The sequence below is a fragment of the Pogona vitticeps genome, chromosome 9 (assembly GCF_051106095.1).
Source record: "Pogona vitticeps strain Pit_001003342236 chromosome 9, PviZW2.1, whole genome shotgun sequence".
Lineage (NCBI taxonomy): Eukaryota > Metazoa > Chordata > Lepidosauria > Squamata > Agamidae > Pogona > Pogona vitticeps.
Window position 1 is genome coordinate 27,751,512 of NC_135791.1, and position 26,894 is coordinate 27,778,405.

The following is a 26,894-nucleotide window of genomic DNA, read 5'->3' on the forward strand; positions in this document are numbered from 1 at the left end:
CCGAGCATCAGCCTCCCGACAGGAAACGGCCCGGCAGGAGGGGAGAGGAGGGGAGGGGAGGGGGGAGCTTTGGGCAGCGGCGGCGGCGGCAGAGGTCCCTCCCCAGCCGGCGGCTCCTGGGTTCCTCTCTCCCCCCCCCCTTTCCCGGCGACTCCTCCCCGCCCCCTTTCCCGTTCCCTTGCCCTCCCCCTCCCCCTCCCCCTCCCCCTCCCAGTCTCTCCAGCTGGGATCTGTTGCTCGGCTCGGCTCTCCGCCCGCCACCGCCGGAGAAAGCCCGAGCATCGGCGGGAAGGGGCCCCGCGCTGGAGATCGCCGGGGGCCGGGCGGAGGGGGACGCAGCGCTGGCCGAGCCCCGCCGGGGGTGGGGTGGGGGAGAAGAGGCGAGGGCGGACCGCCCGGCCGATGGTCCGCTGCCAGCCCGTCGGACCCTCGACCCTCTGCCTCCGCCCCGGGCTTCGCCGCCAGCCTCCCCCGCGAGCTGACGGCCCCGCCGGCGAAGATGGCTTGGACCGGGAGCCGCGGAGTCGGGCGATCCTAAAACCGCCAAGGATCGCGCGCAGACGCCAAGATTTCGGCCCAAGCCCAGTCCGGACGGTGAGTGGCAGCTGCTCGGTCCGTTTCAGAACATCGCGGGTCGAGCTTTGCCGAGGGAGAGGCGGGCCCAGCCCCCCCCCGGGGGGGGACGGGGGTGGCGGGCAGGCAGGCGGGCGGGCGCCGTCGCTCTCCTCCGAGTCCGGTGGACGGAGCATGGCTCTCGGAGACGCGCCCGCCACCCCGGGCCGGTTTCAGCCCAGGGGCGAAGGAGAAAGAGAACGGCGGGGCATGGCTAGAGCCCGCGGGAGCGCCCCTCGGCTCTGCCCTCCGCCCTGGGCTTGGCTGGGACGTGGGGGGCGCGGGGGGGGCTTCCATGTCCAGGAGAAGGGAATCGCGGGGGCCTCTTTCTTTGTCCTGAGTTGACCGGCCGACCGGGGGCCGCCAAAGCCAAGAGGAACCGCTGACATCCGGCTTGGGTTTCACGGACTGGGGGAGGGAAGAGCACTCTGCACATGCTCCAAGAGGCCTGAGGCAGACTGTGTGGGGCTAGCTGCCGGCTGGACAGGGCAGGGGTCACCGGGATGAAGTGACCACCCCAGAAAGGCGGCAGGAAAGGGTCCCCAGTCATGGTGGGTGAGCAGCAGCTTTTCCCTGCCTTTGAACAGGAAAGGCACCTCCCAAAGCAGCAGATTCCAGCACAGGGGCCATCATCCGCAATATTGCTTAATTTCTGGTGCCACGAAGACCACCCCATGGCCTTGACGTCACATGGTCTCTCTCTCTCTCTCTCTCTCTGAAAGCTCATCACTTTCATCCCAGATTCCCAGGGCTTGGCTCTTTTGGGGGGGGGGAGGGCCCTCTGCATGTGGCCAGAGACCAGAGACTGCCTGGTGCTTGTTAACACCATTGCAGGTCTGAGCGCTGGTGCTGAGATTGGATTCTAGGGCTAAACACGTGCAGGGCAAGGAAGAGGTAGGGGTGTGTGTGTGTGTGTGTGTGTTTGCAGGATTAGACCCTTCCCCATTCCATTCCATTGGGACAGCCCCCTTTTGCAAAGTCAGGGCATCACCTCCATTCCATTCGGGTGCCTTTCTCCCGGACACCTATTGGCTGCCACGCTTCATGGCACATTCTCTGCTCCCCTGAACCCAGTGGCTCTTACTCCCAAGGAGGGGCCTGAATGGCCCAGCTGTTCTTGCAATCAAGTGGGTGGTGGAAAAGCCAGGTTTTTCCATCTGTACCCACATGGAAAGGTTGGCTGGGGTTGGCGAGCCATGATTCCTACTCATAAATGCAAAACCAAGACGAGAGTCAGGGTTCTCCCCCTTCCGCGCACACGCGTCACCCTGATTAATTCATCTGAAAGAGCAGAGTGTGACTCTGTGGCTGGGGTCCCTTTTGAGGATGATGCTGAGGTCACGACCTTCCCTCTCCCAGGGGAATAAAACCAAGCCTAAAGTGACTGGGAGGGATGGAAACAGCTTTGTTCTGTGTGTGGCCGGCCAGGTGGTAAATGAAGAAGGTCCACCACAGTTTGCGAATGGGCAGAGTCCAGGGGCAGCCCTTACACGGGCCAGGCGGGCGAGCAACTGACCCAGGGAGGAGGGTATTGTCTCTGGACTTTGTCAGAGGAAACGGATGGTTTGGCTCAGCCTCCAGGAATCTGTTCAAGGAAAGTCCCTGAAGATCTGCCGTTGGTTGGGTTGCTGGGCTGTGGTGTTTTTCGAGGTGACGCGGTCTAGTCCCTTGGAAAGCAGAAGGTGGGAGGGGGGCTTCCCTTTCCAGGACTGGCAGGAAAGCGGGAAGGTCTCGCCTTCGGAGTGGTGGCGGTGGCGGTTCTGGCCGAGGGAAATGGAATGTGAGCCGCCAGGGGCGCTTGCGGGATGTGGAATGCGATTTATTGCTTAGGGGAGAGAAAATAGGGGGCCCAGATATAGGGGGGCACAGAGTGTAGGGAGAACATGTTGCAAAGAAATGGGATGTGTTTTTTTAAAGGGGGGGAAATTGGTGGTATATGGGGGAGGGCCTGTTTCCTACAGCCACTCCACTCCTGCAGGTTGGTGGGGGGAGAGGAAGGAATCTGGAAAGGAGAAGGAACAAGGAACAGGATGGCCTGCATCTGGTGCTGGGGAGGGGCTGGCAAGGGTGTGGCCATAATACCTGGAAGGGGGAGTTTGGGGCTTTTGGGATGGGGACGGGGCAGGCAGCGGGAGAGGCGTGGCAAGGGATGCGGGGGGGGGGCGAGAGAGGCAGAGCCTCTGTTCCTCCACCCCTCCTCTCAGTCAGCATCTCCGACAAGACCTAGAGACCGCTCACAAGGAGCTCCCAGCCCACTCAGTGTGTACAGGATTGCACCCTTGCTTTGCACGCCAGGCACCCTGAAGAGCAGAGTCCAGCCCAGGCCCTCTGCTTTCGCTGGCTCCACAGGGTCTCCCATCCTCTGCCAGCCGCCCCCAAAGAAGGCTGGCTGGGGGATTGTGGGGATTATAGTCCCAGAGAAGAACCTTTCCAGGCCCTGTGTGGAGGGTTCTGCTTTCTGACCTCCACCCACACAGACACACACACACACACACACACGCAGAGAGAGAGAGACAGATGCACGTGTGCTCCTTTTGACAGATTCAATCGCCAGCCCCACCATTTGATCCCGACCCCTGAACTGGAACAAGGTCACTTCTTCTGTGGCTCGTTGAAGTCAGTTTTAAAGGGCATTTCTGGACAGCCTGAGAGGCACGCAAGAAGAACCTCTCCCAGTCTTTCTGCCATTCTTTTGTATATGCTCGTTTTGAATGCAACTAAAAATCGTGCAGTGCAACAAGTTGCTACTTTGTCATTCTGATAAGTAACAGTGGCAAGTTACTTTGCAAACACAATATCAAAGGACAAGGAGCAATTGCTTTTTTAAAGCAACTTTTAAAAGCAACTCTCTGTGCACAGGTTGTCTACTTGTTTGTTGTATGTATAATGTGTGCACGTGCGTGTGTGTGTGTGTGTGTGTGGCCCGCTGCCTTTTCCTGCCGTGCTTGTGGGTTCTTTGGGGCCATCTAACCCCTCATCACTGCAAAGCTGGAGAAACAGGGCCGGAAGAAGTTGACCTGGCCAGGATCCAGCAAGACAGAAGGACCGAAGGGGGCCAGGATGCAGGCACTGGGAACACAGGCAGGGTCAGGTTGGAGAGGGCACCGGGCAGCGGGAGAGTGTTCTGAAATCCAGCCGCCGCGCCACCAGCCCAGATTAAGTTTCAGAGAATTGAAAGTGGCTGCTTTTGGGAATCTTGAGGGTCTGGTTTGTGAAACAGCCATTGTGGGTTTGTGGTGGAGAGCCGGAGACACCATGGTTTGGCAGAGAAGCTGAGCCGGAAGGCAAATTGTGACTTGGCCAGGGCAATGTCGGGTTTCTGCTTGTTCCACCAGCAGCCCTTGGGTTGGGAAGCCCGGTCAGCGTCTCACCTTGAGGCAGCCGGCCAGTGCCCGTCACTCGACAGCCAAGCTGCGCTTGAAAGCTGGGCTTGGCCCACAGCCCTCCTCCTCCACCCCAGACAAAGAGGCCTTCAGGACGATCCGCTCACCTCTCCCAAAAACAACAATCGTTAGAGAGCCCGGGAACGAAGGCAGCAAAATGCGCCTCCCTCGCTCCTAGATGCGCCCCGGTGGTCCTTTCTGCCGGCTGTGATAGGAGGAGATGCTTTCTGCAGATGCCTAGAAGGGCTTTCTCCCAGGATTTGAAACCATTCTGGGGACTGGGGGGGGGTGGCTTTCAGGTAAGAGAGGCAGGGCTGCTTGGCAGATGGCCAGGCCAGAGCACCGTCTTCTCAGCCACAGGCCCTGAGTTGCTCCACGGGTTTCCTATCTGTCCCGCAGCAGGCTGTAAGTTCATACCCAGAGGGTCATGCCGGCCTTTGCAACTCCAGTCCACTGGATGTGGAAGAAAAGCCAATGCCCTGGGTTGCCCATTCGGGCTTCAACCTCTATTCCTCCCTCCACCCCCACCCCCTTTCCCGCCTTTCCTGCTCGCGACAGATGACCTGAAGGGTGAGCAGCTGTTTTGTGCCGCTTTCCTTGAAAAGGGGGGGGGGACTCAAACAGGCAAGAAAGGGGCTGACCAAGGAAACTGAAACACGGCCCCTTTTTAATATCTAGGTTGAGACAGAAAAGGAAGGATGAGGTGGCTATCGGCCCAGCACCCGGGGCTAAGCACTCAGCAGCTCCCGGGCTCTGAAAATAAGCCTCTGGCCTTCCCATCTCCCACTTCCGACTTTTCTGGACTCTCTCAGTGGACTTTGGCCAGGTTACCTTTCTGCAGCCAGCTCCTGCTTGAAGTGGGAGTCAGACGGAGAGGCTCCATGAGACGGACCCCTTGCCAGCTCTGGGGATGGGGCAAAGGAAAAGAGGCAGCTTCCTTGCAAGTCAGCCAGTCGTCGATAGCAAAAGAGCCATTTCATCATCCGGCCAGACAAAATAAGGCTTCCTTGGCTAGTGAGCAGCAGCAGTGGGAAGAAAAGGAGGCCCTTTTGGGGGCTCACAGATGATGATGATGATGATGATGATGATGATGATGATGATGATGATGATGATGATGATGATGATGATGATGCCACCTTTTCAACTAGCCAGAGTAGACACAAGGCTGCAGCAGTCCTAACGGAATCAGAGGCGCTCTCTCTCTCTGCAGGAATGCCCGGCTCCATTTGGTGGTCAGGGGCCCTCCGTAGTAGCCTCAGGGATGAGACTCAAGATTATCCCTCCCTCCGCCTGTCCCCATCTCCTCCTCAAGGGTGCTTCCCCCCACCAGCCACAGGCTTCCCTTAAAGAACTTAAGCCTCAGAGCTTCTGCCGCTCTGCGCTGGCTGCATCACTCCAGGTGGGAGCCAGGTGGAATCGGAGGGAGAGGCAAAGATAGAAGCAGAGAAGAAGTATGGTAGATCCTGACGGAGAGGAGTCAAAGCAGCAGGAAGACAAGCCGGCGGCTGGCCCTGGCTGGGCCACTCTTTCCTCCTCCAGTGTTCTCCCACAAAATTCTTTCCATGGCCCGAAACCAGGGCTTGAGGAGCATCATCCTGTGTGCTTCATGGCACTTTCCTGGCATGCACAAGGGTATGCCTCTGCCATGCAGAGCTTACCAAGTGTAGCCGCCACATGAGAAGGGTTGTAACATAAAGTGTGATACAGGTTTGTATTTTTGGACTGCATCTCCCAGAATTTCTGAGGCATCATGTCTGCAGGCCAAGCCACCTGAGAATTCTGGTCCAAAGTGGTCCAAAGACCCACCTCTGCACATCTGGGACTTGGGCCACCCTGCCATTGCACAGAATCCTACACGAGCCAGCCAGTGACAAAGCAGCCACGGCTCGTGACGTGTAGCAGTTTTTAGAAACTTCTGCATAGTCTTCAGTGTGGAGCTTCCTCTGTGGTTAAGCCAGATGGTCCCCGCGGGTGGGTTCCTACTGCAGCCAAAATGTCCATGCACACAACAAACAGCATGTTGTCCCTTCACCGTGGGGGTGGAAAGAAGCCATGTTGACACTCTGCACCCACTTGGTGACTTTTCCCCCTGGGTGTTGAGGGGGCCGGGGAGAAAACAGAGTGCTTGGGCACGCTGCCCAGAAAAGAGACGCCTGCCCCAAGCTGCCCCAAAGCTGGCATGGGGTTGTGGTGGAAAGTGACGGGAGGGAACAGAGAGACGAACATTCTCAGGACCTCCACCCCAATCATCCTGCTCCTTCCAGGTGGCTCTTTGGTGGAGAGAGTTGGTAGTTTTAAATTTCTGGGTACTTACATCTCAGAGGACCTCTCATGGACTATAAATGCCAACATGCTAATGAAGAAGGCACAGAAGAGGCTGTATTTCCTGAGAATGCTCGGCAAGTTAAATTTATCTCAGCATTTGCTTCTGTCATACTATCGTAGCACCATTGAGAGTGTCCTAACCTATGGCATTCTGGCATGGTTTGGGAGTAGCTCTGTAGCGGACAAAAAAGCTCTACAGAGAACCATTAAAATTGCCCAGAATATCATCGGGCTCCAGCTACCAACCCTGGATGACATCTTCACATCCCGCTGTCTAAGGAAATCACATAGCATCCTGAGAGACTCTTCCCATCCTGCTTATAACTTTTTTGAACTGTTACCATCTGGCAGAAGATATAGAACAATTAAGACTCGGACCACACGTTTTCTCAATAGTTTTTATCCCAGAGCTATAATTGCAATTAATAATGAGCTTAAAGACCACCAATAGTGAATAATTAGTTGGACTGTGTAACTTGGCCTGCGGTGTAGATGTTTGTATTTTTAGTGGGGGACTTTTAGTGGGTGGGGAGTGTTTGGGAATTTTATGTGTGTGCATGTGTCTGGTCTCTGGGTGTCTGTGAATTTCGTTGTATGTGTATATACTTACAATGACAATAAATTATTATTATTATTATCATCCTGCTCCTTCCAGGTGGCTCTTTGGTGGTGCTGGTGGCGTGCCATCTCCAGGCAGCCCCCCTTGGCAGTTCCCCCCCCCCATAGATGGCCAAAGAGCACTTCCCCGAAGCAGGAGGCTGGTGCGAGAGAAGCACCAACTCCAGCGTCAAGGGAGAACCTCTGCAGAACCCCTGCCCCACCCGGTCAACTGCCAGGCATCCCCCCCCTGGGGGGCCACAAGGCCCTGTGGACTCTGGAAGCTGTCGCCCAAAGAAGGACTTTTCCCAGGCACAGAAGCCTGGGCTGTTCAGGTGCGGTTGCTCAGCATCTCTCTTATTCATGGTTCTCATTCTGCCTTTTAAGGGAGGAGGGAAATTCCTCTCCCCAACATTTTCTAGGCTTCTAAATCCTGCTGCCACCCCGCCCCGTCTTTCTGAGATGTGAGGCTGGCAGGCGTTCTCAGGAGACCAGCTGCCACGCTGCCGCCTTCGTTCCGGAAAGCCACATTTACCCAACGTGCACCAGATTGGATTGTGAGGAGGAAGGCGGATGGAACTTTACACAGTTCGCACCACATCCCTCTCTTTCTCCTCCTCCTCCTTCCTGCCGACACCACCCCCACCCCCCACCCCTGAGCTGCTTTGAAAGAATTCATGTCGGGGGGGGGGTTTAATTTCATCACATTGGATTCAAATGCCAGCAGAATTAACTTCTGAGCAAGACTTAAGTGTTTTTGCAAACTGAGGCAATCTGTGTGCTTCTCCACCCCCCCACCCCCCGCCCCAATCCGGGAAGAGATGCGATCTAAGTTGCTCATAGGGTCTTTCCTGCCATTTAGAACCTCTTGTTCTGATGTGCCGAATGAAACAGGTGGGAGGCTGCAAGAAAAAGTGGACGTCTCTTTTCCTGCGAGTGCAGGAGGACCTCTGTTCCACCCGTCCTGTCCCAGGAGCGACCGCTTCCTTTGTATCAGGACTTGGAGCCGTTACGTTTTTGGACGGTGACTCCGGGAGTTGCCCAGCCCGGTCCATGCTGGCCGGGGGATTCTGGCTGTTGTGATCCCACTTAATGTCTAAGCACTCTTTTATGTAACACACTAAAAACGAGTGAAGGCTGCTCAGCAGTTGCTTAAGAATTCTTCCTCCTCTGAAGAGAGACGAGTGGACCTTTTGTACCACTGGCTGAGGGCTAGCCGTTGGGAAAGGACTGCTTTGCGACCCCCACAACAGGGTAAAAGAGTATCTTTGGCTGTATGGTGAGGCATCAGGAGGTGGGTTGGTGCAGAAGCCTGGGTTTGACCAGGTGGGGCTGAATTTGAGCTGAAAAGTGTTTCTCTTCTGCTCAAAGCCTGTTTTTAAACATGAAAGAAGTGGCCGTGTAGAAAGAGTCTCATTGAGCATGTGTAAAGTGCCTTCTCTTTGCTGAGGGGCTTCTGGGTCATCTTCAAAGGCTGCTGAAGGGCCTGGAGTCCGGCCCCTGCTTTTGCAGCCCATGGAGCAAGCCCAAGACCCCTGTGGGGAGGTCTCTTTCTCTCATTCTGTTTGCTCCCCCTGGGCCAAAACAGGGATGGGCAACGAGAGGCCCCAAGAGGGTGTGGATTGCAAAGGATTGCAAGGACAGGTGAATGCAATGAAAGGCAGTGGCGTTTGTGGAGCACAGAAAGAACAGCTCGGAGTATCTACATTTTGATTGCCTCAGGTCTTGGGTCCCTTTTAGGAGAAAGGTGGGGTGGAAGTAAAGGAAGCCAACCCCTGGGGACTTTTGACCGCTTAACCACTGTGTGTGCCCCCCCCCCGCTGCCATCACCACCCCAGCCAACCTTTTGCAGGCTCAGGGTGGGGTCCCTGGCATGGGTGGGGGGGGCAACCTTGGCCAGAGCAGCAGAGGACAGGGGTTGGGGCTGGACTCCCCCCCCCGGGGTGGGCAGCAACGCTGGCAGCTGGAGCCAGCCTGAGGACGCTTGGCTCTGGCTGCCCAAGGGCATCACCAGCCTTCGGGGCAAAGAGTTTGCCAGGGCTTTGGGGGTCACCTGGGAAGTAGGGTCGTGGGAGCTATCAGGGTTCACGCTCAGATATCTCTAGGAGCCCTTTTGCATTCCTGCCGTGTTCTCTGGCTTCGGATGACGGAGCTGCTGATGTTGTCTCTGGAGCGTCCAGACGGAAGGGATGCCCGGCAGGAAGCCTTGGGGCAAATGCAAAGAGTTGCTGCCTCTTGGCCTCATCCTGCGCCTGCTGCTCTTGTGGTTGTCCTGCAACCAGTATTAGATATAGTGATAACTGACTGCCATCCCAGGGACTCCCAACAGCGCCTGCTATTCAGCTGCCGCTTAATGTTCTTTCTCACTTTCCATGTGGGGCTATCGATGTGATTATCAGTAGAGTGCCTTCCCCCCCCCCTGAAGAAAAAGCTTACAGTGTCTTTGGTACAACCAACCAACACCAGAAAAGACCTGCTGAGATCTAAAATACGAGAAGACAGAGTTTAACCCTAACCCTGCAACTGCCACGGAAAGCCCACCAGCCCACCAGGGGATGTGGCTTTCTAAGGACTTTTTGAAACTTAGGGAGTGGGCCAGGCTTTCTCCCAGGGTGGTGCCAAAACTCAAAAGGTACCTCCTCTTCCTGCTGGGAAGGTGCAAACCTACCTGCCCGGAGCAGATCCGTCCCCTTCAGCCCTGCCTCTCAAAGTGGGAAAGCTCGGGGGGGGGGGTCGGCTGGGGAGGTCATCCGGGGGGGGCATCAGGCCCTCTGAGCACCCCAGCTCGCCTGGAGGCAGCATCCTCAGGCCAAAGGCCCCGCGCGGGGCCCCCTGCACTCTCCCAGGTGGGAGGGAGGTTGCGGCACCTCACAGAGGTGGAGATGAGGGCGGGCGCTTGGCCTGCGGTCAGAAGGAGACGCGCACGTCCTCCACTTGACCTTTGGGTCCTCTCCCCCCATGTCAACTCCTCCTGCCTTGGCAGCAGGTTCTGCAGCCGAGGCCAGAGGTTCTCGGGGCTGAGGGATGATGACCTCTGGGCCAATCCTGCCTTCCGGTGACCACTTTGGGCAGTCCTTAAAAAGAAATCATAAAACCCTAAAATGGAAAAATTCCATTCCACATCCTCTATGAATGAGGTCCCAGAGAAGGACTGCCATGTGTGGCTGCCCCATCACCCAGTCCCGGGCGTGGCCTCCTCCCTCCTCAGGACCTCCCTCTTGGGTTCGGCTTTGGACCCTTTCCCCATCCTCCTGCCCCCCAACCCTCCCCATGGGATGGTTAGAAGAAGTTGTCATATGGCTCGGGGTGGGGGTGGGGAGATGCTGTTTGCTTTCCTGCCTGACCCTCTGCCTCTCTTGAATGAACCCATTGTTTCTCAGACAGACCAAACTTTCCACCACCACCCCCAGGATGGAGGGACGCATTCCTCCCCCCTTCGTTTACTCTCGGCTTGCAATGGTTTTTACAAGGATGTTGCAGCGGCAGCCACAAAGGCCGATGGGGGGGGGAGCCAGGCAGCCCAAAGAGTAGGGCTGATTTAGCCAAGAACCACCGGGCGGCAAGCAAGTGGGGGTGGGGGGTGGGAGAGGGGCAAAGGGTGTGCTTTCTTCTCAGAACAGAAAAAGCACAAGGGCTTCTTACCCACATGACACTCTGCAGGGCCAGGATGGGGGTGTTTGCTGGAAGTTGCAGCCCCCCTCCACCTAAAACATAACTTTTCTCTGCTCTTTTGGGCAAGGCTTAGTCCAGGATGGCAGACGCTGGCTTCACTGCATTTCCTTTTGACCTTTGGGTGGGTTTTTTTTTTTAAAAAAAAATATATATATAAGCATTAAAACAAAGCAGGAGATAAGAAGAAAAGAAGATTCTCTGGGGTGGAACTAAGAGAAGTTACTTTTCGGACTGCCCAGCTAGCACTGGCAGGAGGGAGGGGAGGGAGGTGATTCGGTCCCAAAAGGAGGCCCCAAGTAAAGGTCCTTCCCAGCCCTCTTCTGGGACTCACCTCCATCACAAGAAAGGTAGATGAACTCATTATATTTGAGTGAAAGTATTACATTTTAATGCCACTTTAAGAAGATGTCCACGCAGATGGCTCTTCTTGTTAACAGATTAAAGCGCTAACAGATTCTTCTGCTCTTTCTTTCTTTCTTTCTTTCTTTCTTTCTTTCTTTCTTTCTTTCTTTCTTTCTTTCTTTCTTTCTTTCTTTCTTTCTTTCTTTCTTTCTTTCTTTCTTTCTTTCTTTCTTTCTTTCTTTCTCCATAAGGGGTTTTCTGCAGGGAGGGAAAAGAGGGAAGGTTGAAGTCCTGTGAAGCCCCCTTGAAGTTCGGCCACTGAGGGAGAGGGGGTGGCAGCAGGAGGACAGCTTTGGCTGTAATCTCCCTGAAGTTCCCTGGCTTCTCCCATCGCATCCTGTCAGGACCCTCTCCTAGACATTGCTGGGCGTCCTCTGCACCACCAGCACCTTTTTTTGCAAAAGCCACCACTTCCAGAGTCCCCCAGAGAGAAGGGAGAGTCGCTGGACCGGGTGGTGCAGAGAGAGGGGGCCGTGGATGCTGCTTGAATGGAGCACGAGAGGAGATCCTGTCCGTTCTGCAAAGGCTGAGGGGCTGCGGGGTGGTGGTGTTGGGGGTGGAGGAGTTGCCCTTCTGGGACAGTGTGTTCTGGTGTTCTTCTGCCTACTTGCGCCTCCCAGGACATGAAGCCCCTTGTGGGAGGCTTGGAGCAGGTCTCCCATCGAGCCGCTTCCAGCAAGAGGACCTCCTTCGGGGTGACCCCTGCATGTGGGAGCAAAAGGGGTCGGCAGCCACCAGAGGTTCTAAAGACTTGCTGGGCCTTCTTGTTGCATTGATCCGTCTTGTTTTGGCTGCTCGGTGAGTTGGTGTTCTTGGCTGGTTGGTTGCATTTGTATCTCTTCCCCCTTTCGATCCTCAGAACAACCCAGTGAGGTAGAGCATGCAGTTTCTAGTCCAAAACACAAGCACACTGGCCATTATGGAAGTGTGTATGCGCGTGCGTGCGTGCGTATGTGCGTGTGTCTGTCTGTCACATTTTAATGTTTGTTCAGAAGATACCCGGAGACGTCGCCTTAGAGGATGGCGCCGGGACGTTGCCCATAAATAAGTAACGCCATCGCTTTCTTGCAGGTTGGGCGCCAAACATCCTCTCACCATGCCCGAGGGGGCCTGCAGGGGCAGCACCAGGAAAGGAGGTCGAGAAGGTTAGTCCTGCACCTATCCTGCCCCCCCAAAACGCACTGCCCACCCCCACCCCCACCCGCCCAGGGGAGCACGCAGGGGGTGGTTGGTGGGAGGAATCAGCCACCAAACCTGTGCAGTCCTCTTGTGACCCCCCCCCCCCCCGTTGTGTGAACCAGGGAGGCTGAACACAACCCCCGTGGCTTCCGTTAGGTTTGAACTGGGTTTCGGTTTCAACATTTGCTCAACCGCTTTTCGCTGAAGCTTCATTTTCCTTCCCCAAGCTGACCCCCTGCCTGCAAGCTGTGAAGTTTTTGAGGGTAGGGGTGAGGAGTTGTGGGGAGGGCAGGGGGGGAGGCAGAGGAGCGTGGAGGGAAGGGGGGCCTCCGTCTTCTCTTCTGCGCTGCCTCCCCCCAGAATGCATTGCTGGAGAAACCACAGCTTCGCAAGGTGAGAAAAAAAAAAGCTAGAAAAGGAGGCTGAAGAGGCAGAGAAGCGGATCTTAAGAACAGCCAGAACCAGGAGAGGGAGGCTAAATGCAGAAATGGGAGGCGGGGGCATCCACTTGTGGGGGCATCGGGGGGGGCACGCTCCCTTGCTGGCTTTTTAAAGACAAAGGGGAAGCCACAGATGTGAGTCGGGTGATTGGAATAAGTTGGTGAATTTATTCCGTGAACTTCTTGTGTCTCTTCCACCCACCCCACCCCTCTCCTCCCCAACGGCAGCAGCACCCCGGCCCTCCTCCGTCTCCTCCCTGGGTGGCCTTGGCTCCCACATGGCGTCCAACCCCTTCTCGGGCAGCTGCACCTCCATGAACACCGTGTGTTCGGACAGTGACCGCCCTGCCAGCCTCAGCTCCTCGGCGTCTTCGGCCTCCCTCCAGGACCACCAGAGCGTCTTTGGTGGCAGTGGTGGCCTGGGAGGCGGCCCCCCATCGTACACCCCCCAAAACGGCAGTGACATCAGCCTGGACCTCACGCCCGTGTCCCTCCTGGATGGGATGGGAGAAGCCCCCGGGGGCGCCGGGCGGCATCACGGCTGGTCCCCCGGCTTGGCCAGGGCCAAGGAACGGCAGGCCAAGCGCTCCCACCTGGACCGGGTTGTCCAAGAAATCCTGGAGACAGAGCAGGCGTATGTCAGGGACCTGAGGAGCATCGTGGAGGTAAGGAAGGAAGACCCTCCCCCTTCCCAACCAGGCCGGCCGGCCCATTTTTTGGCTTTCCTCTAGGCCTCGCCAGCGCAGCCGCCCGGGCAAGCAGGAACCAAACCCCAGCGCCAGGTTCTAGCCTGTGCCCCACCCCTGAGCTGCCTGGATCCAGGACTCCTTCCAGAGCCTTCCTTTGGCTGCCCCTTTAAGATTCCCCCCCCCAAAAAAAAAACTCTAGGGGGAGCAGAGGAAGGAGCCAGGCCTAGAGAGGGGATGCTGGTGGGTCCCGCTTTGGAAGGCGCACCCGTTGCCCCACACTGAGGATGCGCTGTTCCCACTGAGCACTGTTCTCCCTCGTGCCTTCCCTCCACCCGTTGGGGGGGGGGGGTGTCCAAATGCATGTTTGCTTTTCCGTCCTAAATTCAGTGGTTGGCTCTTAGACTAAATATTTGAGAAAGAGTGAACCGGCGTTTTCTCTTGGACTCCGTTTCCTCGCTAGTGGGTTTTCTTCCTCCTGGCTGGGCAGGCCTCGGGATGGTACCTTCTCCCAAAGACAGACAGGCAGGCAGAGCAGGGTGGCGTTGGCTGCCAGCAAAGGCTCTCCCTGGGGGGCTTCTGGGGGGGGAGACTTGAGCTGTCTGTTCCCGGCAGCTGGGTCCTGGGGTAGAAGCAGCTTCAGTCTCTTCTGGCCACGTCAGGGGTAGATTGGGGGGGGGGGACGTGTTTCCTCTTGGTGGCCTTGGGTTTAAAACAGTCTCCACAACGCATGGCAGGCAGCCAGAAAAGCAGCCTCCCTCGGTTTAGTGCCCCCTCCTTCGGCTTGGAATGATGGGCCATGTAGTCCAACACATCTAAAGGACTAACCGTGAGGGGGAAATGCCTCAGGGTTGCCATGTGTGTGTCAGTCTTGGTGTGAGGGCATTTCTTTTCTGAGCAGAGTGGAGAGGCACAGCCCAGCAGAGGGCAGAACCAGGGGTGGACCACGTGGGGGGGGGGAGGGCTCCCAGGCTTCCCCAGCCAGCAGCAGCCCCACAGCCTGAGGAAATCGGGAGGGGGGGAGCTCCCGCCCAGGAAATCTACAGAGTAACTTGGAAGCCATCCATCATCCACAGCAGCAGCCCCTGGACTGCAGGCTTAGCAGCAGCGGGCACACCAACCGTGTCAGGTCACCTTCTTCTCTCCCCCCCCCCCCGACACACTAGAATTTTGTCTGTTGTTGCTCTGGGACAGAGAGAGAGAGAGAGAGAGAGAGAGAGAGAGAGAGAGATGCCATCTCTCCTGAGATCGGCTTTGAGTTTCCCCTCCAGCCATCTCAGAAGAGACCAAAGCATTCCAGAAATCCAAACAGCCAAGAAGATACTGGAAGCAAGAATGTGTTACAGCCCTTTCTTGGAATGGAAAGCTCTCCCTAATAATGCCGAGGTGATAGGAGGATATCTGTCTGAATGCCTGCCCAGTGAATCGAAGGAGAGATTCACTGTATTAACAAACATATTTTTAATTTTGCATCTGTGCATATAAATATGCACCTAGAATTGTACACCACTGGGCATCCTCTTCCATGTCCTTTCTGAAGATGCTTAAGCTTCTCTGTCTCAATTAGCAGCTGGATTCGTAAACAGAACCGGAAGTCCCCCTGTAGCCCTTGGAAGGCTCCCCGGTGCTCCTGGGCGTAGGAGGGACGGCAAGCGCCCTCAGATTCCGAGGCAGCTGGAATGTGGGCAGCGCTTGACTCTGCAGGAGAGAGGAGAGCATCCAGCACAGCCCGGGGCCCTTTCCTTCCTTCCTTCCTTCCTTCCTTCCTTCCTTCCTTCCTTCCTTCCTTCCTTCCTTCCTTCCTTCCTCCCTTCCTTCCTCCCTTCCAGCCTCTTCTGCCTTTTGGCTGCTGGAATTTCTGGAATCCTTCGGCCTCCCCTGGGATGGCTGGAGGTGGAGAGCAGAGCAGAGCAGGGCCTGCCTTTCTCTCACACACACACACATTGTCGGGGAGGGAGAGAGACGATGCCTCGGTCTCTCTCCCTGCTCTCTTCTCTTTGAAATAAGCCCAGCGGGGGCATCCCTGGGTTCTCACCTGCATTGGGTTCCCAGCAGACGTGCCTGGCACATTCAGGCGTGGCCTTGTACGGTGGCGCCCCCCCCCCCCCGTATCCCAATTCCAACCCAGCACGATCGTCTTATTTCCATTCCCTCTCGCCTTCCAAGTGTTTAGGGCCAGGTCCCCCAAACGAGTGCCTTCTGGCTGCCCTTCCACCACTTCTGGGAGACGGAAAGAGAGCTTAAAGAGGTGAACTTCTGAACTCCCTTTTCCACAAACGCCCACAGCCAGCCTGGCCGTTTGGCGCTGGAAGTCAGAAGCCTTTAGAGGCAAATGCTAATCGAGCAGAGGAGCCTGTGTGTGCTTTCCTCTGGGGGTGAAAGAACCTTTCTCATCCTAAATCCCATACGGAGGTCTCCAATAAGGCTGGCGTAGGGATTTTGGAATCTGTAGTCCTTTTCCTCAGCCCTAAGCAAAATGCCGCTTGATGCTCTGTTTTCGGAATGAGATGAGGGGCGCAATCCCTGCTCTTCTCTCCCACACCGTCTTGAAGGGGAGGAGGGGAGAATGCCGGGGAATGTAATCCTGCGTTTCTTGGGTACCAGCTCCAGGAAGGCTGGTTCAGGTGGGGGCAGTGTGGGAGGGGCCCTGAGTGTGGCTGAGCCTTTCCTCCTTTGCAGGACTACCTGGGCTGCATCATCAATTGCGAGAAGCTGCCGCTCAAGCCAGATCAAGTCAGCGCCTTGTTTTGCAACATCGAAGACATCTACGAGTTCAACAGGTGAGGCGTCAGAGGGGGGCTCGCGAGAAAGCACGACAGGGGCGTCGGATCCATTGGAAAGAGGCTCTTGGCACAAGAGTAACTGAATGGCAGCACTCACTGGCACTTTGAGCAGGGTGTGGGGAGGCGATGCCCTTGTACTACGAGGCCCATCATCCCCCAGCCAGCAGGCAATCATGGGGACTGAATGGCACGTAAGCCCTTTTTTAAAAACACAGGATGGAGCTCTGCCTGGCCCGGGGGGGGGGGAGGCATGGAGAAGTTCCTTTTTTTAGAGGGCAGCTCTCAGGCGCCCCCAGCTGGCAGGGCCGCAGACGGTGCCCTCTCAGGAATTCCGGGAGCCCTCATCCAGAAAACGAATACATCTCTTAATGACTTGTCCAGACCACAGGGTGGCTCCAGGTTCTTCTGGGCATGCAGTTCAAAAAAAAAAAAAGCACACCTCTGTTTTCTGATCGATCATCAGCTGGGGCCACTGCCTAGGGCGGGGGCAGCCTAAGGTGGGGGGGGTTGGAATCCGCTTGTGTGTCCAAGGCTAGAGGTGACTTGCCGGCCAGATTCTCACCAGCTTTGTGGAGCGTAAGCAGGGAATGCCTGAGCCAGCTTGATCTCTCTTCCTCCTTGTCTGCCCCACTTCCTCCGGTCAGGACAAAGGTCATGCACCACATCAAGCCACTGACCACTGGCCTTGTACCACGGCTTTTTCCCCCAGGAGGGCTTTGGCTGTTGAATCAATGAGGCTGATGCATCTGCTGAGTTGTCCTTTACCAGTTGGGCCGATGGGTCTCCTCTGGTCCGGAGAAACAAATCCTATAAAGGCTGCTGTCTAAGATGGTGCCCCCCTGGGTGCATTGGAATGTGCTGGCTTGGGGGTTATGGGAGTTGTAGTCCAGTAACTGGTGAGCTGGCAGGGGAGGGCTGAACCCCAGAGTGACATAGTCGAATCGTGGGGATGTAGCCAAACCCCCTCCCACCCGTCCTTGTGCAAGCCCACTCGTTGGGCCGTGGCCCCGATGTCAATGGGTCCAGGGACCAGCTCTAAAACTGTAGAACCAGACGGTTGTGGGGAAGGATGGAGAAGGGGGGCCCACCCACAGATCTTCGAGCCTCCCAGCCAAACCTCTCTGTTGGGTCTTCTGCTCTTTAGCCACAGAGTCCCGTTCGTTTTTTCTTGGGCTGGCTCTGAATGATCTGGGCTCTGTTTTCCCAGCCACTAACGGAGAGTCACAGAGGATGCAGACTTTCTGGGAGAGGAAATGCTTTTAGCCTTGGAATTTGCTGAAGCTGTAATTTGAGACGGCTTTGAGTGTGAGGGGCTTCAAAGGGGGAGGCCTGGCCGGTGGGGGGTGGGGAAGATGGAGGTCTGAGGCAAAGGGGGGAGGGGAGTTGGAGGAGGAGGAGGAGGAGAAGGGAGGAGGGCCGAAGACGACGTCTGCTCAGGAAAGATAAAACCTCTCTTGCTGAGACCAAAGGCCCCTCGGAGCGCCGCACACCCGCCCTCGTCGTCACGGGTGATTCGTGTGATTTTGAGCAAAACGTGGGCAGTTTGTCTGCACAAGGTTGTTCCTGACAGACTCCAGACGTTCCTCCCCCCCTGCCTCCATCTTGCCAGGAAGGGGAAGGAGGCTGCGCTTCCTCCTGTGCCCTCATGAGAGAGACGATGGTCTGCCCCCTTGTTCTGCAGGGCCTGTCTTCATGGGTGCCCTTTATTTGACTGGTTGCCCATCACCAGGGCCTCCCTAGTGACAGCCCCCCCCCTTTAACCTGTGAGTCCCGCACACGAAGTCTTGAGCCTGCCAGGTCTGAGAAGGTGGGGCTCTTGCGGACAGTCACGAAGCGGGGGGGGGGTCCGTTTAAGCAGAGGGAGGCCAGACCGTCCTCTGATGTTTCAGGAATCGCAAAATGACACAACACTGAAAACTCATTTGGCAGCCCTCAGGAGAATCCAGCCTCCTCCTTGCTAGAGGCCCGTTCCTCTTTTCCTGGCCCAGGTGTCCAGGTATCGCTGCATACCTTGCTTGTAATGTATGAAACGGGGGGGGGGGGAGGAGAGAGAAGGGGAGCAGCTGCTCCTCTTCTAGCAAAATGTCCCTGGCGGTGCCTCCAAGGAGCCCTCCTTCCTTACAGCTGAGGACAACAGGAACACTCGGAGATTGAGGATGGGTTGGCTAGGCGGAGTGGAGACGGAGCCCCTGCACCTCCCTCTTAGAATGGCTGCGTAGCTCTCAATGATGTCGCAAGAGGAATTTCAAGCACACAACTTGAGTGGCTTGTTTCATTCTGTTTGCCTTTTTAAAAGTGTTAGGTTTTGTTACCTGGGAAGGAGGGTCTCTGAGAGTTACAGAAAATGATGCTCTTTAACCATGTGGAAGTGTTGTTCCCTGAGAAGGGTCCCTGCCTGGTAGCCCTTCCTCAACCTTCCCTCCTCTTCTCTTCTTTCCCCTCCGATCATCCTGTCTTCTCCTGCTCTTTCCGCTTTTTAGAAGTAGCTGTGCTGGCAACTGTGTAAAAGAGTAAACAAAAGCCAGAGGGCGTGGGGAGGGGGTGGTGGAGCAGGATGGAGCCCTAAGTGGGAAATCCTGGAAGAACAGAACCCACGGGAGCCCACCCAGCCCCTTCCCATGCAGTGTGCGCTGAGCCCTGTAGGGAGAGAACCGTCTTCCACCATCCTTGGAACCAGCAATGAGTGTCTTTGCCCCAGCAGTAAGGTCCTGTTCACACAGTGTGCAACTGGGGTGGTGGTGGTGGTGGTGGTCGTCACTGGGCTGATGAGGAAGGGGGATCAGGATGGAGCCTTGCTCGTGCCTGTGACGCCTGTTGTGTTTCTCTCCCCGAGCAGCGACCTGCTGGAAGATATGCAGCGGAACCCCTGTGCCCACGCCGTGGCCGAGTGCTTCGTCCAGCGGGTGAGCCCCTTCCTGCCTCCGGGTCCTGCACTTTGCTCTCCCTTGCTTTCTCTCCAGCTTAATTGGCCGCAGGCTAGTCCCGTCCAAGCTGGAGGCATCCTTAGTACAAGAGGCAGGAAAGTGCCTCGAGAAGATGGTAGCCAGGGTAAGGTTAACTGGGACCCGCCACGTTTTCAGATGTGGGGTGCGTCTTGTCACAGAAGAGAAAAGAACTTTGCTCCTCTAACTGTGAAGCTTCTCACTCATCCGGGTGAGGTTTTCTTTCTCTAAGAAAGCAGTCCAGTTGCCATGACTCAACTTCCAGATCCACTCACTTAACAATCTTGTCCGGGCACGATTCAAAGCACTCATTTTAATCTCCGTTTGGGGAAGTTACTTTAGGACTCTCTCACGCCCGGCCTCCCAGTGCTGCCAGCCTGGCTCTGCAGAGCAGAACGAGCTCTTTTCCAGGCCCTTCAGCCGAGGCGGCTCTGCAGCTAAGATCTCTCAATCTCAGTGGATCCCAGGTTTCCAGATCTTCTGAATCTGGGGTCCATTGCGACAGAAAAAGAACCCAAACGTTGTTTTTCCGTAGTAGGTTTTTTTAAAAAAAAGGTTTACAGACATTCTGTCATTATATTTATCATTTAGGATACATTTGAAAGAAACAAAAATAGTGATTTCCTCAGTTGTTGCAAATTGTATCCTCTGGTTCCCAGGGACTGAAGACCATTGTTTGAGTTGGCCACCCTCCCTCTTATGGAGCTGCCCTTCTGGGGAAGGAACACACCGCCTGGCTGCTGCTTGAGCCGGGATCCAGCCAGCCAAGCCCTTTGCACTACCTTTGGGAGCGGGCATTGCATCTCTGCCCGTCAGGCGTTAGGAAGAGCACCAAGGCAGCCTTCAAGCCATTGGGGGGGGGGGAAATCAAACAACCTGTATGCACTTCAGTGCACTTAATTGTCGTTCAATTAAATCCTGCAGAGTGAAGAATTCGATCTCTACACCTTGTACTGCATGAACTACCCCAAGTAAGTATGAATTCCCACCCGACTCCTGCAGAACGTTCTGCTGTTTGGTCCCCTGGTTCTTCCTGCTTCTGGTCCAAGAGATGCTGGGTGGGTGGGAGCTGACATGGCTGCCTCCTCCTCCTCCTTTCTCCCCTTTCCTGAATCAGCCCAAGTTCTTCTTTTCCCGATCGACTCTGCTGGGTTCAGGTGTGATGTCAGAAGAAGAAAAATCACCCCCCCCCCCCGCTCCCCAATTTCTCTGGGATGCGCCTGGTTTCTTACTCCTCTGCCGTGTCTCTCTTCATTCCCCATTTTTCTCTAAGGCAAACAGCTCCAAAGGTTGTGATCTTTCCTTTGGGGGGGCTTGGGGGGAACAGATCCTGACACCCCCCCCTTGATCATTCGGGTCCTCCTTCTCTGCCTAGCAGGTGTGGTCCTGAAGGCTTCAAGGGCAATAACCAGGTCTCCCTTTCCTCCTCCTGCCCCCTACCCGCCACCACCACCCCCCCAGTTCTGTCTCGGTGCTGCGGGAATGCATGGAGGACGAGGCCGTGGCCAGATTCTTCCGGGAGAGACAAGCCACCCTCTCGCACTTCCTGCCCTTGGAGACCTACCTCCTCAAGCCTGTCCAGCGCATCCTGAAGTACCACCTGCTGCTCCAGGTGGGCGATTCTGCTCCCTTGGTTTTGGGCAGGCGGGTGCTTGGTGGCCTTGTGCTCCAGGGAAGAGGGAGGAGAAGAGCCCGGATGGGAGCTGGGCCGGTGTGTGTGTGTGTGTGTGTGTGTGTGTGGATGGGATGCCCGACAACTGTGGATGGCTTCTTCCCCTCCCCCTCCCCCAGGCTGTGAATCTCCTCTCCTCTCCTCTCCAGGAACTGGTGAAACATTACGAGAAGAGCCGTCCAGGTTATGACACGGTCGAAGAGGCTAGCATCACCATGACAGCTGTGGCTTGGTACATCAACGACATGAAGCGCAAGCAGGAGCACGCCACTCGGCTGCAGGTGGGGCTGTGGCCGGGGATGGTTGGGCTGGAAGAAAGCAGTGGGGTCACTCGAATGTATGCCTTGCACGTCTTATGCAGACAGTGACCAGTTGGCTGGCTGGCTGGCTTTGCATGACTTCCTCTGCTACTGCTAATCTGGAGAATGAGGAAAGAGCCGAATGGCCACCAGTCAAATATCCTTTGACTAAACAGACCCCCATAGTCCTTACACATCATGGCATCCATGAGGGCTAGGAACTTGCTAGCCCAATTGTGAACTCTTGACCACTACTTTGGATGTGAGCTCCTTCTGCCTGGATCCTGCACTTCTCTATATTGGGGCTGGTTGGAGTTCTTGGGATTTGAACAGTGTTTCTTTATATTGGGATCTGGAAAACTGAGTTGTTATCCTGGACTAGAGGGCTAAGGTTCCTGGTTGACTTGCTTCATGGATCGCCCCCCGTTTGTCCTCGCCTTTCACCCAGCCTCTCTCTCTCTCTCTCTCTCTCTCTCTCTCTCTCTCTCTCTCTCCCTCTCTCTCTCTCTCCTCTTCCAGGAAATCCAGGGTCTCCTGGTGGGCTGGAATGGTCCAGAGCTGGGGGCGTTTGGTGAGCTGATCCTCGAGGGGCAGTTCCGGGTGCCTCGTGCACGGAAGGAGAGGGTCTTCTTCCTCCTCAGCAAGGTCCTCCTGATCACCAAGAGGCGCGGCGAAGCCTTCATCTACAAGAGCCACATCTTTGTAAGCGGGGCTTGGTGGGGGCGGAGGTGGGGAGAGGACCCATGGCCGCCTGGATTTCGATGGCCCACGTCCAGGACACCTGGAAAGCAAGGGATGGTGAAGGGTGGGGGAAAAGTCCACACAGCAGCTTTGCCATCAGCCACCGATTCTGCCCTTCCCAAAGTCACGGTTCAGGCATGGCCTCTGTCTAGTTTTTTCTAAAGTTATATTCCAGGTTCAGAGCTGGAGGACAGGAAAGGGGAATCTGTCTTCAAGAGAGGGACGGTGGGGCCCCCAGACTGGCTGAGCCCCTTCCTCTCTGGGTCAGCCGGTCTGGTCCTCCTTCTCTCCCCCCAGTGCTGCAACCTGGCCCTGCAGGAGAACACCAAGGAGGCCACGAGCTTCAAGATCTCTGACCTGTCCATCCCTAAACAGCAGCATGTGGTCCAGGTAAGCTGCTCTGCCGGCAGGTAGGGCAAGGGACACAAATGAAGGGGGGCCCCCACTCTCTCTCTCTCTCTCTCTCTCTCTCTCTCACACACACACACACACACACACACACACACACACACACACACACACACATCTCCTGGCCAGCACAGGCTGGGGGATTCTGAGGGTGTGATCCAAAAGCATAATTTTTTCATAGCAATTATTTTCTCTTCTTCTAAAAAGCTACTGTAATGTCCAGCATTTCCCTTGGTAGCCAGCAGAGGGAGCTGTACCTGCCCCATAAACTGTGAAGGAAAAGAAAAAGAAACGGTGGCTTAACAGGTGGCAGCATAAAAAGAAACAAGCACGGCATAAGAATGTGGCAGGGAAGGGGGGTGTATATCGAGGAATGGCCGGGCAATGCGGACTCAGGAGACCTTGGCTGTTCTCCTCAGCCAGGGGATTCTTCTTTCCTCTTTGGCAGGTGAAGAACCAGGAAGAAAAACGCCTGTGGATCCATTACCTGAAGCGTTTGATTGTGGAAAATCACCCGGCGTCCATTCCTCAGAAGGTGAGAGAGGGGCGGAGGCGGCAGAGGGTATGGCCTGTGGGTTGGAGAGGGCTGAACTGGGGCCGGATCCTGCAAAGGTGTCCCCTAGGGGACAAAGGTGAACCAAGATATTTGCACGGTTTGAGGCAGGAACAAAAACGTCCAGCAGCTATAGAGCAGCTGCCTGGTTTCAGTTTTCTATCCATGTTCTCAGGCCAACTGCACTCTGCTTGTTCTCAGAGGTCCCCCTTCTCAGCACAGCAACCTTTCCAGGTGGAGCAGCCCCTGGCCCGTGGCTGACACTCTTTCCCTGCTGCTTTTTTTGTTACAGGCCAAGCAGGTCCTGCTGGAGAACAGCTTCCAGGGTAGGTTTCCACCGGGAACCCCTTTGGGGACCCAACCGTGTCTGCCTTCTAGAGCTTCAGCGCCACTTGGTGCCACGTTGGCTGCCCCCAGCACCATCCTGCAGCACCCATAGTTTTTTTTGGGGGGGGGGTTGGCATTCTCCATTGCTGTTAAAGGGAGGGCATGAGAGCAATTCAAAGCCCCTGGCCAGGCTACAAACGCCAGGATCCTGTGGGGTGCTGCTGCAGTGACCATTAAAGCAGGACCCCAAGGACTGTGACCCCCCTGCTGAGAATCCTCTCTCAGTGCCCGCCGTTCCACCCTCACCCCGCGGCCTGATCCCAGGGCTAGGCTGCTGCTGCTGCTACTGCCGAGCAGCTTTGGTTCATGGCCTCTGTGCGTGTGTTTGTTGCTCCTCCGGGCAGGTTCTCCTGGGGTCCTCTCCAGCGCTGAGTCTCCCAAGAAGCCCCTGCCTTCCCCGTGGCTGGATGAGTCCCTGGCATGCGCTCGCAGCAGGCGGCAGTCGGGTGAGGAAAGGCCGGGCTGCGTTTGAAATGGGTTAGAGCAGGAAGGCTCGAGGAGGAGGAGAAGGCGTGTTTGCCGTGAGAGCTAAAGGAGGCCCCGTCGTCAGAAGCAGTCTCTCCCTCCTTTCCAGACGTTGAGAGAACTGTGTCTGTCCCCCCCCCCCCCGTGATTTCTTTCTCACGACTACTCTTGGGGTCATCCAGGGAGCATGGCTGCTGGTCGCGCTCACTTGGGGAGGGAGTGGTTTGGAGAGCTCCACTCCCCAAATGCAAATGCTGAGCTCCTGGCAGTGGGCCGTGAATCTTCAGAGGTGGCCCGTGTGCCGTCTCTGCTCGCCTCCGAGGAGTCATTACTCACCAGCCTTAACCTGGCAAGTCCTGGCCTTGCGAGGCTGCCATACAGCCCGCCTGGCATCTCCCTGCTTTCTGCTCGAGGGGCTGAAAGGGCAGCAGCTCAGTCAAGCGCCCTGGGGGACGGCAGCCTTGACCCACCACCCCCGTTCCCCTTCCAGAGCCTCCGGAGTACATGTACAGCCCCGAGAGAGCCCGGAGAAGCTGCCCCATCTTAGCGCTGGAAAAAAGCACCTCGTGCCGCCGGGACCGCAGGCCATCTGGTAAGAACGTGCAGGGAACCCCAAGCGGTGCAGGGAGGATGTGGAGCACGGCCGGTTTCCGGAGATTGCCAGCTTGCGCTCCCAGGGTGCCGCGACTTGGGTGAATGCCTTGGTGTGACTACAAAGCCCAGAATCCCTGGCCACCCTCCTTATACTTGACAGCACTGGGACACTCATTGGTGGGGAGCCGAGTGCTTGTGAAAAGGGGAAAAGGCCGAGGAGGGTTTGGGAAGGCTTGGGGCAGGGGCTGAGCTTTCCAGCAGAAGACAACCTTGCCTCGGGCCTAGCAAGGGCAGGCGCGTGAGCAACACAGGCCTCCGCTGCCCCATAGATCGTCCAGGCGCTCCCCTCTGGGATCCTGATTTCCTGCAGAAGCTGCTGCTTCTCGGGTGGCAGGCGCCAGGGGGCAGCATCGGATCAGAAACGGGTGGCTCCCAGCCAGCCCAGAGCCTGCCTCTCGCTTTAGGAAAGGTGGGCGGCTGCAAGACTTTTGCGTCCTGTGGGACCTTGCAAAGCAAGGGTGGAAATTGGCCCGTCCTCTTCTGCTTCCCGGAGGCAGACCTGGGGGGAGGAATACACATTTCCACAGAGCCGGAGGGAGGGAGGGAGGGAGGGAGGGGGCTGTGGCTTGGAAGCAGCACAAGGCAGCCCCTTGCATCAGGAGGGCACCCACACTGGGGGCAGCCGGGGTCGCTACTGATGCCAAGGGACCAGCTCCAGGCCCATAGAAACCTTCCGCCAGAGCAAGTCTCTTGGCTTTGGGTGGCTTTTCCCGCAAGAGAGCAGCGGGTGCCAAAAACCCCCGGGGTCTTTAACAGAGCCTCTGACTACAGCTTTTCTTTTCTCTCCCCCCCCCCCCCCCCCACTATTCTGTCTGCTGCTGGGGACTTTCTCAGACGTGGCCAAGTTAAAGGTAGGTGAGGAGGGCTGCCCCGGGGGGGGGGAGGGAGGGAATTTGGGGGAGACTCCCTTAGGAGGCTTCTGGTTCCTGCCTTGACTCCAGAGAGTGAAACAACCCTGAAATGTATGTGTGCTTTGCAATTTATTGGGCAATTTAGAGGCAACTCGACAGCAGCCCTGGCGAAAAATAGGACATTGTTGTTACTATTCTGCAGTGTCAGGTTGCCTCTGACTTAGGAAGGAGTGACCCCCAGGGTGTCCTCTAGAGAGATGGGCACGAACCACCGGTTTGGTGGTTCGTGCCGGTTCATCCCTACATTCTTCCAACAGGTGTTCCATGGTTCTGAGCCCCGCCTCCTCCGGCGGGCGCCCAATCAGAGGCAACGCCCGGCCGGGTGCTCTCTCTGAGTGGGGACCTGCCGGAGAAGGCGGGGCTTGGAACCGCAGAACCCCGGCTGGACTCCCAGCCCAGCCCAGGGGAGCTGCCAGAGCGGCGCTTCGTGCCCGTCTCTCGTTCTCCCCTGAACTGCCCTGCCTGGCTCTTGCAGGCTCAAGGCTGGGCCTCCCTTTAGGGAAACGACTCAAAACAGAGAAGGGTTTATAGGAATGGTAAAGATTTGCTACTTCTCAGATGTCAAGGATTTCAAAGGGAATGGCGGCATTGTGATGCCCTGAGCCAGTTTGAGTTTCAGCCACAGAAAAATAGCTATCGGGCACAGAAATTCTTGCTGCGTCGGGGGGGGGGGGGAGAACACGCGCAGTTAGGAACTTGCAAAGTAGGTGTTTGGACGGTTCTGCTTGTTTGGGGACAATGGCCAAAATATGAGTTTGCCTGATGATACCTAAAGCGGTCACAAGCAGGGGTGCCAGGGTGAGAGTGAGCAGGGAGGACCTCCTCCCGCTAGGCTGGTGGGTTGGGTGGGAGAACCAAGCCAGACAGCCACCAGAACTGCCCAGCTTTGCGGCCACTCGGCTCAGGGCGCTCTGCCTGCTTCCTGCTCACCTCTCGGGCTGCTTAAAAAACAGCCATGTTCAGGCAGGGCCCGGGCAGGGTTTTGGCAGCCTCCGAGGCCCAGGGGACCTTGGGGGGGGGGACCCTGCTAGTGGGGGGGGACACACTGACGAGCCCCTCTTCCAGGCCCCTCAGGGAGCTCCGTTCCTGTGCCCAGTGGAATAACCTGACGGTAACGCCTTGTCTCCTCCTCCTTGCAGCACACGGACAGCGAGGGCGACCTCTATGCAGCCACTGAGCGCCCCCTTCCTTCCCGGACCCCCACGGCCACGCTGGCCTCTGGCAGGACAGAGATGGGGGCCGAAGACTCTGGCCAGGAGGAAGGGGAGGAAGGGGAGTTCCTGCTGCCCGAAGAGGCCACGGCCTCCGGCCTCTCCATCACGGAAGAGATCCTGGAGCTGCTCAGCCAGCGGGGCCTCGACAAGGAGGCTGCCGGGAAGGGAAGGAGCTTCCCCCTGGAAGAAGGGGGCCAGGAGGCAAGCGGCCAGGCTCTGCAGGTGACTGGGGGGGGGGAGGAGGAAGAGGAAGAGAAAGAGGAAGAGGCTGCCACGTGGCCATTGGGGTGCCACAGTGGGGGGGGAGGAGAGTGGGTTATGTTGTGGGTGACGTTAACAACCAGAGAAACTGCCCTGTCCCTGCAAGTGGCAGAGGGAGCCGTCGTGCCCTTCTGGTCTGCTCCGGTGGGACTGCTTGCCACTGGATGAATCGCTTCACATAAAAGGAGTTAGGTGACCTCAGAGAAGGGGCCTCTGCCAGGGGAGTGTGTCCCTGTGGAGGCAGGGGGGGGGGTCTCTTAGCCCCGGTCCTTCTTCAAGGGGATCCTGGACACGGCAGCAGGAGCAGC

At 56.7% G+C, this 26,894-nt stretch overlaps 1 protein-coding gene across 10 annotated transcripts in view; it reads left to right on the forward strand.

The window, feature by feature from the left end:
• Nucleotides 1-223: 223 nt before the first annotated feature.
• PLEKHG2 (pleckstrin homology and RhoGEF domain containing G2) overlaps nt 224-26,894 on the forward strand; it is a 34,568-nt gene continuing 7,897 nt past the window's right edge. The window contains exons 1-16 of one of the 10 annotated variants that reach the window (XM_020787153.3): nt 224-594; nt 12,063-12,136; nt 12,839-13,275; nt 15,976-16,076; nt 18,916-18,982; nt 19,946-19,992; nt 20,483-20,633; nt 20,843-20,974; nt 21,512-21,694; nt 22,031-22,123; nt 22,590-22,676; nt 22,987-23,020; nt 23,426-23,527; nt 24,037-24,138; nt 25,035-25,051; nt 26,251-26,547. In XM_020787153.3, the coding sequence (XP_020642812.3) occupies nt 12,088-12,136; nt 12,839-13,275; nt 15,976-16,076; nt 18,916-18,982; nt 19,946-19,992; nt 20,483-20,633; nt 20,843-20,974; nt 21,512-21,694; nt 22,031-22,123; nt 22,590-22,676; nt 22,987-23,020; nt 23,426-23,527; nt 24,037-24,138; nt 25,035-25,051; nt 26,251-26,547 (1,899 nt within the window). In that variant the 5' untranslated portion in view covers nt 224-594; nt 12,063-12,087. Of the gene's footprint in view, nt 595-640; nt 1,507-10,504; nt 11,790-12,062; nt 12,137-12,434; nt 12,564-12,838; nt 13,276-14,675; nt 15,545-15,975; nt 16,077-18,915; nt 18,983-19,047; nt 19,128-19,945; nt 19,993-20,482; nt 20,634-20,842; nt 20,975-21,511; nt 21,695-22,030; nt 22,124-22,589; nt 22,677-22,986; nt 23,021-23,425; nt 23,528-24,036; nt 24,139-25,034; nt 25,052-26,250; nt 26,548-26,894 lie in introns of those variants that run through there. The other 9 variants (XM_020787154.3, XM_072979552.2, XM_072979553.2 and 6 more) reach the window with 9 other exon arrangements.